Consider the following 13,973-nt stretch of genomic DNA (forward strand, 5'->3'; position numbering starts at 1 on the left):
ATATCTGGCTCACTCTCTCTTGTACTTTTGTCCAGATCTTCTGTCCCCTCCCCCAACAGTGCTTCTCCAAACTGCTTAAACTTCTTACACTTCATGTATTGTCATCGTAAACTGCCTTAAATCTCTATCTAGCCTGTTTTTTTTTTCAGTTCAATTAGCCATCCTTATAATTACCTCTAACCTCTTTGTCCCTCACATTTCTTAGTCCTCGGAGTACTGAAAAGCCATGTTCTCATGGCTTTGTCCATACTAGTTTTCATTTTTTCATTCAGAATGATCATAATGTTAAAATATTGCTTTGAATGTTTATAATCCATGACTCAAGAGAATATTCATGTTTCTTTTCATCAATTAGCCCCCAAAGAACAAGACTAAAGTGCGAAAAGAGAGGCCAGTGGGACTTGTACAGAACCTACAAAAATTTTCAAGATGGCGATTCATCTGTGAAACATAACAGCCTCGGACAATTATGTTAGATTATTTTCATTTTTTATTAATTACAGCACAGAGAAAAAGGGAAAAATGTTTAAAGAAATGTGTGTTTTCTAGACAGGGTGTTGGTTTTGCACCAACAGAAAAGAAAAACAGATGAATAAGCTCTAGATCTTCATTTCTCTTATTCTCGGGGCAGGCTGAAAAAACGAAAAGACAGATATAAATACTGTTAGTAAAATGGCATGTGTTTGACAAACCTGTTCAAGTGAATAGTAAATTGCTTAGATTGCCTTCCTGCAATTTCTACCAATGAAAGCCCTTCAGCCTGTCCTGGACTCTTGATTCTTCTGTTGGGCTGGTGGAGAGGACACACCGATAAGTGTTGTAAAGTCCTCACTTCATCACTGATGTCATAAGCTCCTCAGGCTTCAAGGTCCCAGGTTTCATCATCCTTCCTCAGGGTCACTTACTTAACTCCTGCTTGTTACCTACGTTAATGACCAACAAAACAAGTGCCTTCTCAAAGTAATACCTTTCAGAAGAAATTCTTGCCATTTAGCAATAAAACAAATCACGTTTTGAAAAGGTCAAATTTACAGAGATACAAAGTTACTTCCTCATCCGAATGCACAATATGTAGGTATTATCAAGTGGGCAGAGAGTAAGTGAAAACCAAGTAGAGGTGGTAGGCCTTACAGTCAGTTTGGAAAATATGAAAATAAATTCATGTTAGAAAATAGTTGGACAATTTGTTTTAAAAAAAAAGGGAGTTGAGGGGTGCCGGGATGGCTCAGTTGGTTGAGCATCCAACTCTTGATCCCACTCATGATCCCAGGGTGGTGGGACCAAGCCCTCTGTAAGACTTCATGATGAGTGTGGAGCTGACTTAAGGCTCTCTCTCTCTCGCTCTCTCTCTCTCTCTCTCCTCTCTCTCCTCTCTCTCTCTCTCTATCCCTCTGCCCCTCCTCTGCTTACTCTCTCTCGGTCTAAAATAAAATGAAATGAAATGAAATGAAATAAATAAATAATTTACAAATTAAAAAAGAGAGTTGATTCTATTTTTTAATTTCCCCCAAATATTACAACCCAAATCACCGAAACATGTTGATGTTTAAACATTTAAATTTTGAAGTGCACCTTAGTAGCAAATTAATCACTATAAAGTGCAAGTTCACGTACAGTAGATCTATCATATTCTCCAATGAAATTAATTTGTTACTGGGCTATTAGGTTGCACCATGTGAAATCATTACTATGCAATTGGTTTTTATCTTTAAAAAAATGCATTTGCATATGGTCCAGCCTAATACCTAAGTACCCCACTACTGAGCCATCATTTGGTTTAGTGATTCTGTCTACTATGTCATAATAGGTCAGAACAGGACAGTGGTTAATTCTCAAGCTTTGGTTTGGATTTTGAATTGTGGCTCCACCTCTCACTAGCTGGGTGGTCCTTGGGTAAATTATGGAAACTATGCTGTGATCTATGCCTTCATTTTCTCATCTGTGAAATAGGAAAAATAATGGCACTCAATTCAGACAACTATTGCGAGAATTAAATAAATTAATATATATATATAGGTCTTAGAACAGTGATTGGCACTGGCCTATATGGCTCTTGGTAAATAGCAATCTTTGCTATTTTAAAAATAAGTATTATAATTACTTTTAAAAAAAAATAATGCAAAGTATAGTTACCTGAGACGTTGTGATTGTGTTGTTTTAGGCTAAGGCAGCTTGAGTTGTAGCAACAAGTTTTGGACCCTAAATAAAGAAAAATGACAGATTTGGGGAAAATATTAGCATCACTATTAGGATAAAAAATTAACATTTATACAGCCGTTTGTGATTACAAACTAATTTTACATGCATCACATTCTTTAATTCCAGTTTAGTACTAGAATATCTACAAGGAAGCTTACTGACATCCACTGTTCCCAAAGGAATAAAAACATTACTGTCAAGTCATAGAGGGAAACAGTAAATATAAACTTCCCCCATTAACCTGTAAAATCAAACTCAGATTCAACCAAATTACAAACCAGCATTTTTCAAGAACATGTTTAAATAAATTCGTGTTCTGGCTTCATGCTATCTCTACCAAAGACTTGAGCCTCACAAATATCTATCTATATTCATAAATATCACAACTTTGGAAACAGAACAAATACTGTAAACATTTCCCAATATGCTCCAGTGAGGCAGGAGATAAAACAAAAACAAGAGCTATTTAAGTAATTTTGTTGGGTAATTGTATGTGGAATAAGATTCTGATCCTAAATGTACAGAGTATCCCTAAGATAGATGAAGCCCTAAGCCCTCGCCTGATCGAACATAACAACAAAGGAAATCAGCCATATGAAAATGAAGAAAGTCCAGCACCTCCTCAGCAAAGCAGGCCTCCTTGTCTTCAGCTGCGCAGCACTTGTCTACAAAGCTTCCAAAATCCCCCATGACAGTTTTCAGTTGTTCATCTGTTGCCTTGGGCTTGTGTTTCAACAGCTCAACAAGTGCACTGCATTTGAATGAAAACAAAACAAGAACGATAAAAGTCAGAAAAAAGTTTACTCACATAAAGAAAAATGGAGATGGAAGGAGAGTGGGAGATGTAGGCTTCCACTTATGGAATGGATAAGTCACAGGAATAAAAGATGACAGCTTAGGGAATACAGTCATTGGTATTGTAACAGTGTTGTGTGGTGACAGAGGGGAGCTAGACTTGTGGTGAGGACAGCAGAATGTATAGACTTGTAAAATCACTATGTTGTACACCTGAAACTAATGTAACATTGCATGTCAACTACACTTCAATTAAAAAAAAAGGAAAAAGAAAAATGGAGATGGTAAAGATAGCTGTATTATTGTTTATAAGTCTTGGAGTGAGGCAATTCTGAGCTTGAGGCCCAGGCTTACCACAATAAGCTTTAATATTCTCATTTGCATAATGAGAATAAAATCTTCCTTCCTAGGGTTGGTGGAAGGATCAAATGAGATAATCAATGTAAATTGCTCAGCACATCTAGTGTCAATAAATCTCAATAAATCAATAGATCTCTTTACCGTAAATGTCTAGAAAGGATAGGTCATTGCATTTTTACATTCTTCACATTTTAGAAGTTATACAATATTGAATTGAATTTTATAGTGATTTAAGAGCTAAAACTGATCCTTAAAAGTTTAATTGTCTTGTTGGACTTCATCTAAAAAGTTTCTAAGAATCTTTATATTTGGTCTGTGAAATTTACTCCATTCAGTTAATACTGGGAAGGCCATCAGTAATAAAACTAATCAAACTTCTGGGAGGTGATGGTTCCCTTTCACTGACATCTGCAGAGATAATAGTACTAGAGAGAGAGTCACATGGGTATGATAAGTTTTGCAATATTACTTGTAAATCTATGACTATGATTAGAACCTCGAGAGATGATAGCAACTTTATGGTGCTAAATGTCATGCACTTTTAACTCCTGTGACATCAATAGGGCATCAAGCCTCAGAACTCATTTTTCTAGATGGTTTCCACCCAAGTTCCATTCTCAAAAGTTACATCTTGGGGATTTGCCTTGTCTGTTGGCTGCCATAGAACAAACTTAAAATAGCCATTCATGCCTAGAAATAAATTCACCAATTCTTTCTACTAACTAACTTGCTCTTTGCACAAATGTATCAGTTAACTGTTCATCTTTTTCTACTGGACTCATCTTAAAACATTATTCCACTGCAGCTTTTATCCACAAGATTATTCTGAATGATTTGTAGGCAAGATTGTAATATAGAGGTTTTTTGCTAGGAAAACAAAAAGCTATCCATTTTATTCTTGACACTTTAATCAGCTTACTAAGGCCAACACTTAATTAAATACTCTTTTCTAAGGAATATAATCACTGCTTCAGAAAAAGTTACTCATTTCAATTTACAATTCTCACTCTCAAAATGATAAATGCTTACAGTAATGAAACACTACTCACGATTGTTTCTTGATTTGTTTCTCAGCCTCAGGAAGTGTGCATAAATCTGCATGGAAGGTGAATGTTTCAGCACTAAATTCTTTGGGAACATATGTTTCATCGACTTGCAGAGCAGAAAAGCATGGTCGTCTGTTCACCAAGGACTCTGTGCAGCATTTGGTAACTCTCTCGCTCACAGGGGTCTTCTCATGCAACACACACAACCGGTTCAGGACCACGGACAGCTAAAGAACAGGTGGAAGAGCAAAAATTGAAAAAGCATAATAAAAGTTTTCCATGAACCTCTACTTTCCAATGGACGAAAAAACATGTTATATATTAACTAGCAAGACTGAATCCAAGGTTGATTTGAGGTAGCGATTTGCTTATCTTTAGAACTACAAGTAATAAGAGACTTTTTAAAGTATTTTCTCCTTTAAATATGTCTACATTTTAAGAATTATTCACTTGAGAAAATAATGATTAAAATAATTTGATGTGAGTCCTGAGATATGTGTTGGAGTGGGAAGGAAACAGTCTTATACTTTAAAAAAAGACCCAAAAGATTAAGAAAGATTTTTAAATGCCAGGGGAAACATTGAAAACTCATGGAATTTTTTTCAAAACAAGTTATCATTTTGGGGATCTTATACAAATTCTCACTGTGATGGCCTGGGTAATATAAGTGGCCAAGTCCTGGCGGCCACTACCACACACATACACACATGTGCATGCAAGCACATGTAGTCCACCCTGCTTCTGAAAGTTAGCTTTGTCAATGTCTAACGGCAAAAATTCATCACGCTTAACTTATTGTACTTAAAAGACTCACATAGTCTTCAGCACAGGACAGTCTTTCTGATTCAGGATGCGTACAACACTTGCTGCCCACTTTTCCTAGGCTTCTTGAGACCTCCACGAGAGTTGGAGTTGACACTTGAGGTACTTTCTTGGTGTAACGAACTAAGAGCCTGTAACAAAATAATCCATGTGTTTTCAGCCAGGCAAGAAACTGTCTTTCTCAAACACAGCAGGTCAAACAAAGAACACTTAGCCAAAACCAACAAAATGACTTTCTGTTCATAAAATTATCTCCATATCCAGGTCAGTGGAATAGCATGGGGGAGGACCTTGTCCTGAGTAACTAGGTAAGCCTATCTTTGATTCCACCTGTGCTGTATACTCTTAAGAAAGTGACTGACCTTATTAGAATTCGGTGACACTAGTATATTTATTAATTGCTTCTTTCTTTCAATAAAACCTACTGACAGCTTAATATATATCAGCCTTGTGCTAAATTTGAAAGATATGTATAAATTTTCTCATCTATAAAATGGGAGAAACTATACCTGACTCAATAGGGATGGTACAAGTATTAAATTAAAATTTTTAAAAAGCACGCAATCAACCTGGCACGATATCTAGCACATCGTAATCATTTACTCAGAATTCCAATCACCACTGAAAGTCATATATGACTATAATCTACTAAAAGGAAGAGACTATACCTGGTTCATTGTTGTTGTTATCCCTAATACCCATAGTTAGAAGAGTGCTAACATAAATATCTACTGAATGATGTGTCTCTTCTTGTCTTTAGCTCCATAGATAAGGCTCTAGTAGATCAGGACATTTGTCCATCGGCTTATATATTACTTCTCGAGCTACTATCATTCAAAGCCTACCATTTCCTCCTTTGTAAAGCATCACTGTATTTTGTTTGCCCATAAGCTATTCTTTAACCTTCAAGGGGCATCCTCAGCTCCTATATTCCAAGATGTGGTATTTTCCTTTCCAATCTCAAGAGACCAATTTTTTAAACCACACTCAAACATAGGATTCTCCATCCCATTAACCATTTTCTGTCTCCTCCTCCAGTTTTTCTTTATGGAGAGAGATGAGAAATATATACTGTATTTTCATGATTAAAATCTCTATGATAAATTGTATCTATATTAAGTTTTAATAAATTACAAATTGATCAAGAAAACAATCAGCCGATAAACAAAAATACATACGCATTTTGGAAGCCATATTCTCCAAGTTTTTCAAAAAGTTCACAGTTTGTTTTGACTAAATTGTGAGGCTCTTCCACAAGAGGTTTAAATTCATCAAACTGAAAGAGAACAGAATTGTGTTGACAGAATTCTGCCTTAGCACCATACGAAGGTTGCTTTTCATCCTTCTAGGCAGAAAGAGATCCTTCCACCCTTTGCCCAAAGTCATTAATTAGATCTTTGATGCCAAATCTATTACAACATGTTCAAACTATTTATTTTATTTGGTGAGACTGTATAGTAAAAGGGATTAAGAAACTCAGGCTCTGGTGTGCTACTGCTGGTTTTTGAGCCAGGCCACTTGACCCATTTTCTAACTATGTAACTTTACTTTCCATATCCAAGGTTCAGAACCCTTACCTCTACAATAGGGATGAAAAAAAAAAAAGAAAAGAAAAGAAAAATAAGAGAAAAAAAGAAAAATAAATAAACAAAATGGGGATGAAGATGGTATTCACCTCAGAGAATTGTTCTATAAACCACCTGAGTTAATACAATTAAAACAGTACCTGGAAGATAATAAAAGCTCAATAAATGATGGCTACGACTTTATGTATCATTATCATTAAACCCTATCTCTAGTTGGATTCTGAGCTCCCTGAGATAAGAGATTTTACCTTGGTCAAGGACTCCAGCATGGTACTTGGCATAGAGTAGGTTCTTGGTAGAGCAAAGAATGACTTTTCTTTGATTCTGAAGTTTGGAAACCACTATATGTGCCAGGAGTGCTAACTATCTTAAACATGTTACAATCTGTTGGGGATGGCTAAATATGGCAAAAATCCTCCAGAACAGGTTTTCTCTCCTTACATAAATTCTTGTAAGACAATTCCTAAACTTTTTCCAAAAATTTTGAAAATATTCTAGGTGAATAGATCTCACAGTCTTCCTTAAGATGCCAATTCTTTTTTTAAGGAATATAAAACTATTTATTAACCACTGTTTACCAGCATTTACAATAAAGTAAACAATGTACAGCTGGATAACATTCTAAGACTCTACTTCTTGATATTTGATCAATCTTGGAATCCGGTTAACTATATATCTAAGTCCCTTAATTGACATTAATATTTATCTTATTTTGTTCCCAGGAACACAAAAAAGAAAAAAGCATGGTCAAGATTTTTTTGAAATTAGAGGTTGCACCCTTTAGATCTTTCCCTTCTAGCCTATTCTAAGTCTTATTAGCCATCTATCTTTCCTATAATGTTTAAGAGCACAGAATTAAAGCCATGTCAAGAAAAGATATAAGTTGCACTATTTAACAATTTACATTCTTGCATTATTTTTCTTTCTCATTATGAAGGATCACCAGCCAGACAGCTCCATTTTTTTTCCCTTGAGAAACCTACCACATGGGCATAGCAAGTAGGAGGATCATCGGTGGCACAGCACTTCTCTAGAGTGGCTTCATATTCCTTGGCAAGTCTCAGTAGCAATGAGACAGAGTATTCAGGGTGCCTTCTTGAGTATTCATACAAAAACCTAATTCAGATGAAAATAAAATAGATTTAATTGGACGAATGAGCAAGACAAATCACCTAACTAGCCTCAAGAGTAACTCATATCCCGAAGATCTGAGTTTGACTAGACCCCATGCAAGGAAGGTTAATGACTAAGAGTCTGGGGTTCAGAACTAAAGCTACCTGCATTCAAATCCTGGCTATGTCACCTATTTTACTATATCACCTTAAGCAACTTATTAAAACTATTACAGACTTAGCTGCCTTCTCTGTAGAATGCAGATAATAACAGCACCTATCTCACAAGGTGGGTTGCAAGAAATGCATGACATAATCAATGCAAAGCATACCCTGTCTGGCACATATTAAATGTTTGATGAGTGACCCCTGTTTTTATTATGTATTTTTTTTTATAATTTGGACTATATCTCAAAAAGGTTCTGATAGATAAATAGAGATATATTCTTAATTGTTTCTTTTTCCCCACTGCATGAATAAAATCTTTAATCTTTACATAAAATACATAGTGCACATTACACTGTTATAATCCAACAACAGAAATGCAAAGTCTAACACCCCACTTACTGACTATATGTAATCATTTATTTTGTCACAGAATTTCATGCTGCCCTGCCATGCTACTGTTATTTCTGGTCTGTTCAACCAAGTATAAAGCAGACTTTATGAACAACCAAATATAAAGCAGATTCCAACTTCTCTTTATATTTTTTATATAGATAGATAAATGGTAGATAGATAAATAGATACAGATATACAGAGATACAAAGATATATTATGTATATTCACACATATGTATTGTAGTAAGTTCAAGAAATGCTCTTTGAATGAATAATATGTGTATAATTTATGTATATACAAATGTTCCTAGAGGTATTTCCAGAAATATCCCTGAGGAGAAAAGGAATGGAATGGGGGCAAGGATAGAAACTTTTACTACTTCCCTCCTCTTCCCTATTCTCTGTTGATTGAGTTTTTACCATAAGTATGTATTCGTTTATAATAACTTTTTAAAACTAATTAACTTTTTCCAAAAAAAAAAAAACTTAAAAACTAGAAGAGGGAAGGATTAAGAAGTATTGTAGACAACACAGAAATTGTAGCAATGTCAAAGGAAAGCCTAGTATCTCTTCCTGTATCTTGAGACCATAGAAAAACTGTGGAGGGATTATTCTTTATCCACTTACGTGCCCAGGAACACATCCTTTGCCTCCTGATAGTTCTTGCAAACTTCCTTATCTTCAACAAAATCAGCAGCTAATGGGGCCAGGTCAGCAGGCAACTCATCTCTTTCCGCCTCGCTGATGCAATGGGATTTTTCCAACACAGGCTTACCACAGCATTCCTTCAGCTTAGTGGAGATTGAATCTTGATTTTCACATATATACTTGGCAAGATCCGCCTGTAAGCAGGTTGATAAAAATTTTTCAATGTAAATTGACATCACTACACTTTCTCCTCAGACCTTTATTATGTTGGCAAAACATCTTTATTGTATTCTAAGACCATACACATACCAACATGCCTTCCATGAACACTTTCAGTCTGCGCTCCCAAAACTAGAGACTCGGATAGAATTACTAAAATATTTCCACTTGATTACAAAAGACCGGTCAGTAACAGGGGCCCATATTGGTTACCATTAATTTTATATTTCTACCATTAAGGCATTTAAATTTTTAAATTAAAACTCAGTACTATTTTTCCAAATATTTCCCTCAAATTAAGTACAGGCATTTTGAAACCAGATAACTAAATAAAATGTGAGATATTTTTGAAAAACTAGTCAAGACCATAGTCACAGTTTCTATTTACACATGTAAAATATTTGCCTTAAATTTTCCAGAAAGTATCCTGAGAGATTAGGATTCTGGTATTTGGTCATATTTTCAAGTTTGGGGAAAAGACATCTCATGCTAAATATTTGCATAGTTAACAAAGATGGTTAACTAAGAGAATATAGAGGGGCAAAAAATTACATAATTTCCAAAGATCTCTTTAGCAACTAGCCCTTCTCCAATTCCACCCACCTCCCAAAAAAGTTTTCTTTGAAATCTACCTTTCTACCAGCTGTCCTACTTCAGTGTAAGCCTTTGTTCTCAGAATATGACTGAAAGGGTTACAAATTAGGGAATGCGTTTATCAGATCATTTCATGAGTGAGGTGGCCAGGTTTAAATAAACGACAACAACAAAAAAGTACCATAAGGCAGGCAAAGAATTGAGCAGATTGTGCATAGAAAACAATCTCAACCCACTGTCAGCTTCACCAATAATACTGAGCAAATTCATACTACCAACTGAACCATGTATGTTAGCAAAGAGTATACTTTACCCTGTCATCTGCACATTCAAGCAGGTCACCATGGCAGCATTCCTTGTGGATTTTGGCAAGATCTGTCACTAACTTGGAAATCTCTGCAAAGTCAGCCTTGGGAAATTTCTGGCTCAGACGAGCTACTGACCTAAGAAGAAAATTTCCCATCCAAACATTAATAACATGCAATATTTTATGTGAAATCACTAGGAAAATACTACTTGAACCAAGAACATTCAGCACAAAATAGCATAAAGAAATAATTTGTAAAATTTGTTGGTTCTTTTTTTTTTTTAATGCTAGTTCTGAACCACACGGTTATCTTAGGACAAAATGTTTCTTTAGGGCAGAATTAGCCATTTTAAGAGTGTGTGTGTTGGATAGAAGTCCAGCCATTCATAAAAACAAAAATCAAAAAGAGATTCTAAAAGAGGCAACATAAGGGACACCAGGCTGGCTCAGTCAGAAGAGTTTGTGACTCTTGATCTCAGTGTTGTAAATTCAAGTCCTGCGCTGGGTGTAGAGATCACTTAAAAATAAAATCTTTAAAAAACAAAGTGAAATAAAATAGGCAACATGTGGAGAAGCATCAAGTTTGGAGCCCAGACCTGGTTTCTCAATCTGGCTTTATCACTTATTAGAAGTGGGACTCTAGGCAAGACTCAGCCTCTACCCAGTCACAACAGCATGCTAAATTGCAGGACTGATGTGAGGATTAAGTTAGTTGATCCATGCTTTGGGGGCGCCTGGGTGGCTCAGCCGGTTAAGTGGCCAACTTCAGCTCAGGTCATGATCTCACAGTCCATGAGTTCGAGCCCCGCATCGGGCTCTGTGCTGACAGCTCAGAGCCTGGAGCCTGTTTCAGATTCTGTGTCTCCCTCTCTCTGACCCTCCCCTGTTCCTGCTCTGTCTCTCCCTGTCTCAAAAATAAATTAAAAAATGTTAAAAAAAATTTTTTTAAAATGAATAAATAAAATAAAATACCATGCTTTGAAAGCTCTTTCTCCGAATTTTTGGAGGCTGGCACACTTGAGTCTCTCTTTGGCAGATGAAGCCAGTACTTTTTCTCTCAAAGCATCAACCTGCAAAAAAGAAATGATTTGGGAAAAATTAGAAAAGGAAAATTCTACGCAAAACACCCCTTCATAAGTTCAGATGAGACTGTGCCACATGGAATTTTAAAGAGATCATTTACACCTAAATTCCCAAGTGCTTACTATTGGCAAATAGTTATTTTGCTATGGAGGAGGAGGACAATCAGTCTGGTCATAGCGTAAGCCTCTAGGTGGTTAAGAAACAGCATGGAGGCTTCACCAGGGAAAAGGGACCTGAAGGGAAATGTGGAGGCACAGAGTACACTAATATCCCAGGGAATACAATTTTTCTGACTTCTTAATTTCACTTACAATTGATCTCAACCCCTCCTCCACCAACTCTCACAACATCAATAAGCTCCTTAGAGAATACAGTCCATAATAAATATTTATGGAATGGGTGAATAAACCCAGCCTTCTAGAGGCAGTTGAATTCTCTGCTTCGAATTCCCTACCCAGTAGAAAAAAGGCTCGTGAAAAGATTAACAAAACTGTGGCCCCTTGCTGTGCAGTTTTACAGATGAGTTTCTGTATGTCACTGTAGTGACCCACGCCATAAAAGACGCAGGATATTTAGACACATACACAGTGATTTCCTCTATCAGATCCACCATGGCAAATCTGAGAAGGAGGAATGAGGAGGTCATAGGTCTTCAAAGAGGGTGAAAGATCTTTGGGGGAGTTACGAGCGAGGGAGGCTTTTCTGTCCATGTAAAGAAGTTTGTATCAGAGACAGGCGTTCCCTAAATCTAGCCATATGATGTGCAAAGTCTGAGGTTTGGTTATGAGTTGGCCCTCCTGTTCCGAGGAATACCTTTGGTGTCAGGCAGGCAGCTTTATCTGCAGCTTCGCAGCATTCTGTAAAAACTCCTTTGTATTCTTCGGCGTAGTAAAGGAGTTCTGGGGCATAAAAGTAAGGATGTCTTCTGGCAATTTCATATAAGTATCTATATGTTTAAAAAGAAAAACAGGCAGTCATGTTTCTGCAGCAAACAATATTACAGGAACAATTGTAATCAACAATCTCATCTAATTTACCAGTTAATCTCAATTTGCACACGATGACCTTGACTTTGTCATTCTGTAAGTCCATGAAAAGGCTAAACTTGTACATATAAATTATATATATATTTATATATGTATAAAGTTTTATATATATGTACACACATATACCCACACACATGTATAACATGGTTAAATTTTGGTAATATAATGTTTTTGACTAAAACAAAATCAGCTCTGAGAATAAATACATATCTTCATAATATTTTAACAGACCTCAATCTCAGTTTTTTATACAGAACATGTCCTGTTTTAATGAACTCCAAAAGATCTTTGATCACATTTTTTTATCATGGAGAATTTTGTAGTATCAAATATAACTTCTTTGAAAATTATCATTAGAATGAAAGCTTCTAAGCCTTAATGCTGAAAATGTTTTTTATGGTAGCAATTGTTATCATAAGCCTTGATCTATTTCCTAATGTTTCATTTTGCAGCATAAAAATCTTATTACTTACTTTCCCAGGAACCTCTGTTCATTTTCGTGGAAGGCAGTGCACATGGCATCAGCCTCTGGGGTCACCAGCTGACCGAAGCCAGGATTGTCATCTTTGTGCTGCAGGAAGCATTCGTTTCTCTCAGGTTCTTTTTTCTCACAGCAATCAGCCATCTCACCATACTTGTCGCGAAGAGAGGCAACTGTACACAGTTTATCTCCAAAGAGTTCGTGCTAAATGGAAGAGAGCAGACTTCAAATCATGGGGAGGTACTTTGTTTTCTTTGCACCCAAAGAGCAGTCTAAAAAGTTTCATGTATCGGTAAACCTTGGTTAGGAAACCATGTAAATTTAACATCCACTTTTTTCCTCAGGTGTAGATAGTTTCCCAGGATTTGACCATCTATGTAATTTTTGCAGGAATTAGCCATCACATGATTACTGACAGTGAATAAAAAGGAAAGGCAACAAGACAATCAATGGCTTTAAGGAATGAACATTGCTCCTATTTCTACGGGCTACAAGCTGGAAGAGCTAATAAAAAAATCAAGGGAAAATAGTCTTGTAAGTAGTAGGTGAATTCACATGAGGAAAGAAAATACTCAGAGAGTTTCTCATTTGATCTGCTCTTTTCTGAGGGTCCAGCTTTTAAGTAGATGCCATTCAAAAACTGAAGAGTTACACAATTTACTGTTTATTAATTATTATATGAAAATATAGATCTTTTTTATTCTAGAAACATTTGTCTCAAAACACATTCCATTAAATGTATTCTTTCTGTCCCCCTTAATTTTTATCATGAAAGTAACTGGAACTCCAGGGAAAATAAACTGCTGAAGACAGAATTAATTTGCAAAGCAAATATATTTCTAGAAGTCATATTTAGAGTCCTAAGATCATGTTAAAAATATTGAGTTAAAGTACCGATTCTACCTGGAGGGGAAGATACATGGAAAGAAGGAAGTAAGAGAAGGGAAGCCTTCACTGATAAATAAAAACTGACCTTGCCCCCAGCAAGGTATATACAGATTGAATGGGGAAAGAAACAAACCTCTCCCTGTATTGAAGACCTACCTAGAAATACCACAAGTTCTAAGTTCTTCAAAATGAATAAATGCCCTGATTGTTTATTGTATGTAAAAATA

At 36.0% G+C, this 13,973-nt stretch overlaps 1 protein-coding gene across 3 annotated transcripts in view; it reads right to left on the reverse strand.

Moving 5' to 3' along the window:
- Nucleotides 1–475: 475 nt before the first annotated feature.
- Nucleotides 476–13,973, reverse strand: part of ALB (albumin) — a 56,509-nt gene continuing 43,011 nt past the window's right edge. For all 3 annotated transcript variants that reach the window (XM_042982732.1, XM_042982733.1, XM_042982734.1), the window contains 12 exons: nucleotides 12,851–13,062; nucleotides 12,145–12,277; nucleotides 11,221–11,318; nucleotides 10,255–10,384; nucleotides 9,108–9,322; nucleotides 7,792–7,924; nucleotides 6,401–6,498; nucleotides 5,215–5,353; nucleotides 4,404–4,627; nucleotides 2,818–2,950; nucleotides 2,134–2,199; nucleotides 476–632 (listed from right to left, as the gene is read on the reverse strand). In XM_042982732.1, coding sequence (XP_042838666.1) covers nucleotides 2,158–2,199; nucleotides 2,818–2,950; nucleotides 4,404–4,627; nucleotides 5,215–5,353; nucleotides 6,401–6,498; nucleotides 7,792–7,924; nucleotides 9,108–9,322; nucleotides 10,255–10,384; nucleotides 11,221–11,318; nucleotides 12,145–12,277; nucleotides 12,851–13,062 — 1,557 coding nt within the window. In that variant the 3' untranslated portion in view covers nucleotides 476–632; nucleotides 2,134–2,157. The remainder of the gene's footprint in view (nucleotides 633–2,133; nucleotides 2,200–2,817; nucleotides 2,951–4,403; nucleotides 4,628–5,214; nucleotides 5,354–6,400; nucleotides 6,499–7,791; nucleotides 7,925–9,107; nucleotides 9,323–10,254; nucleotides 10,385–11,220; nucleotides 11,319–12,144; nucleotides 12,278–12,850; nucleotides 13,063–13,973) is intronic.

This window comes from Panthera tigris, chromosome B1 (assembly GCF_018350195.1).
Source record: "Panthera tigris isolate Pti1 chromosome B1, P.tigris_Pti1_mat1.1, whole genome shotgun sequence".
Classification (NCBI taxonomy): Eukaryota; Metazoa; Chordata; class Mammalia; order Carnivora; family Felidae; genus Panthera; species Panthera tigris.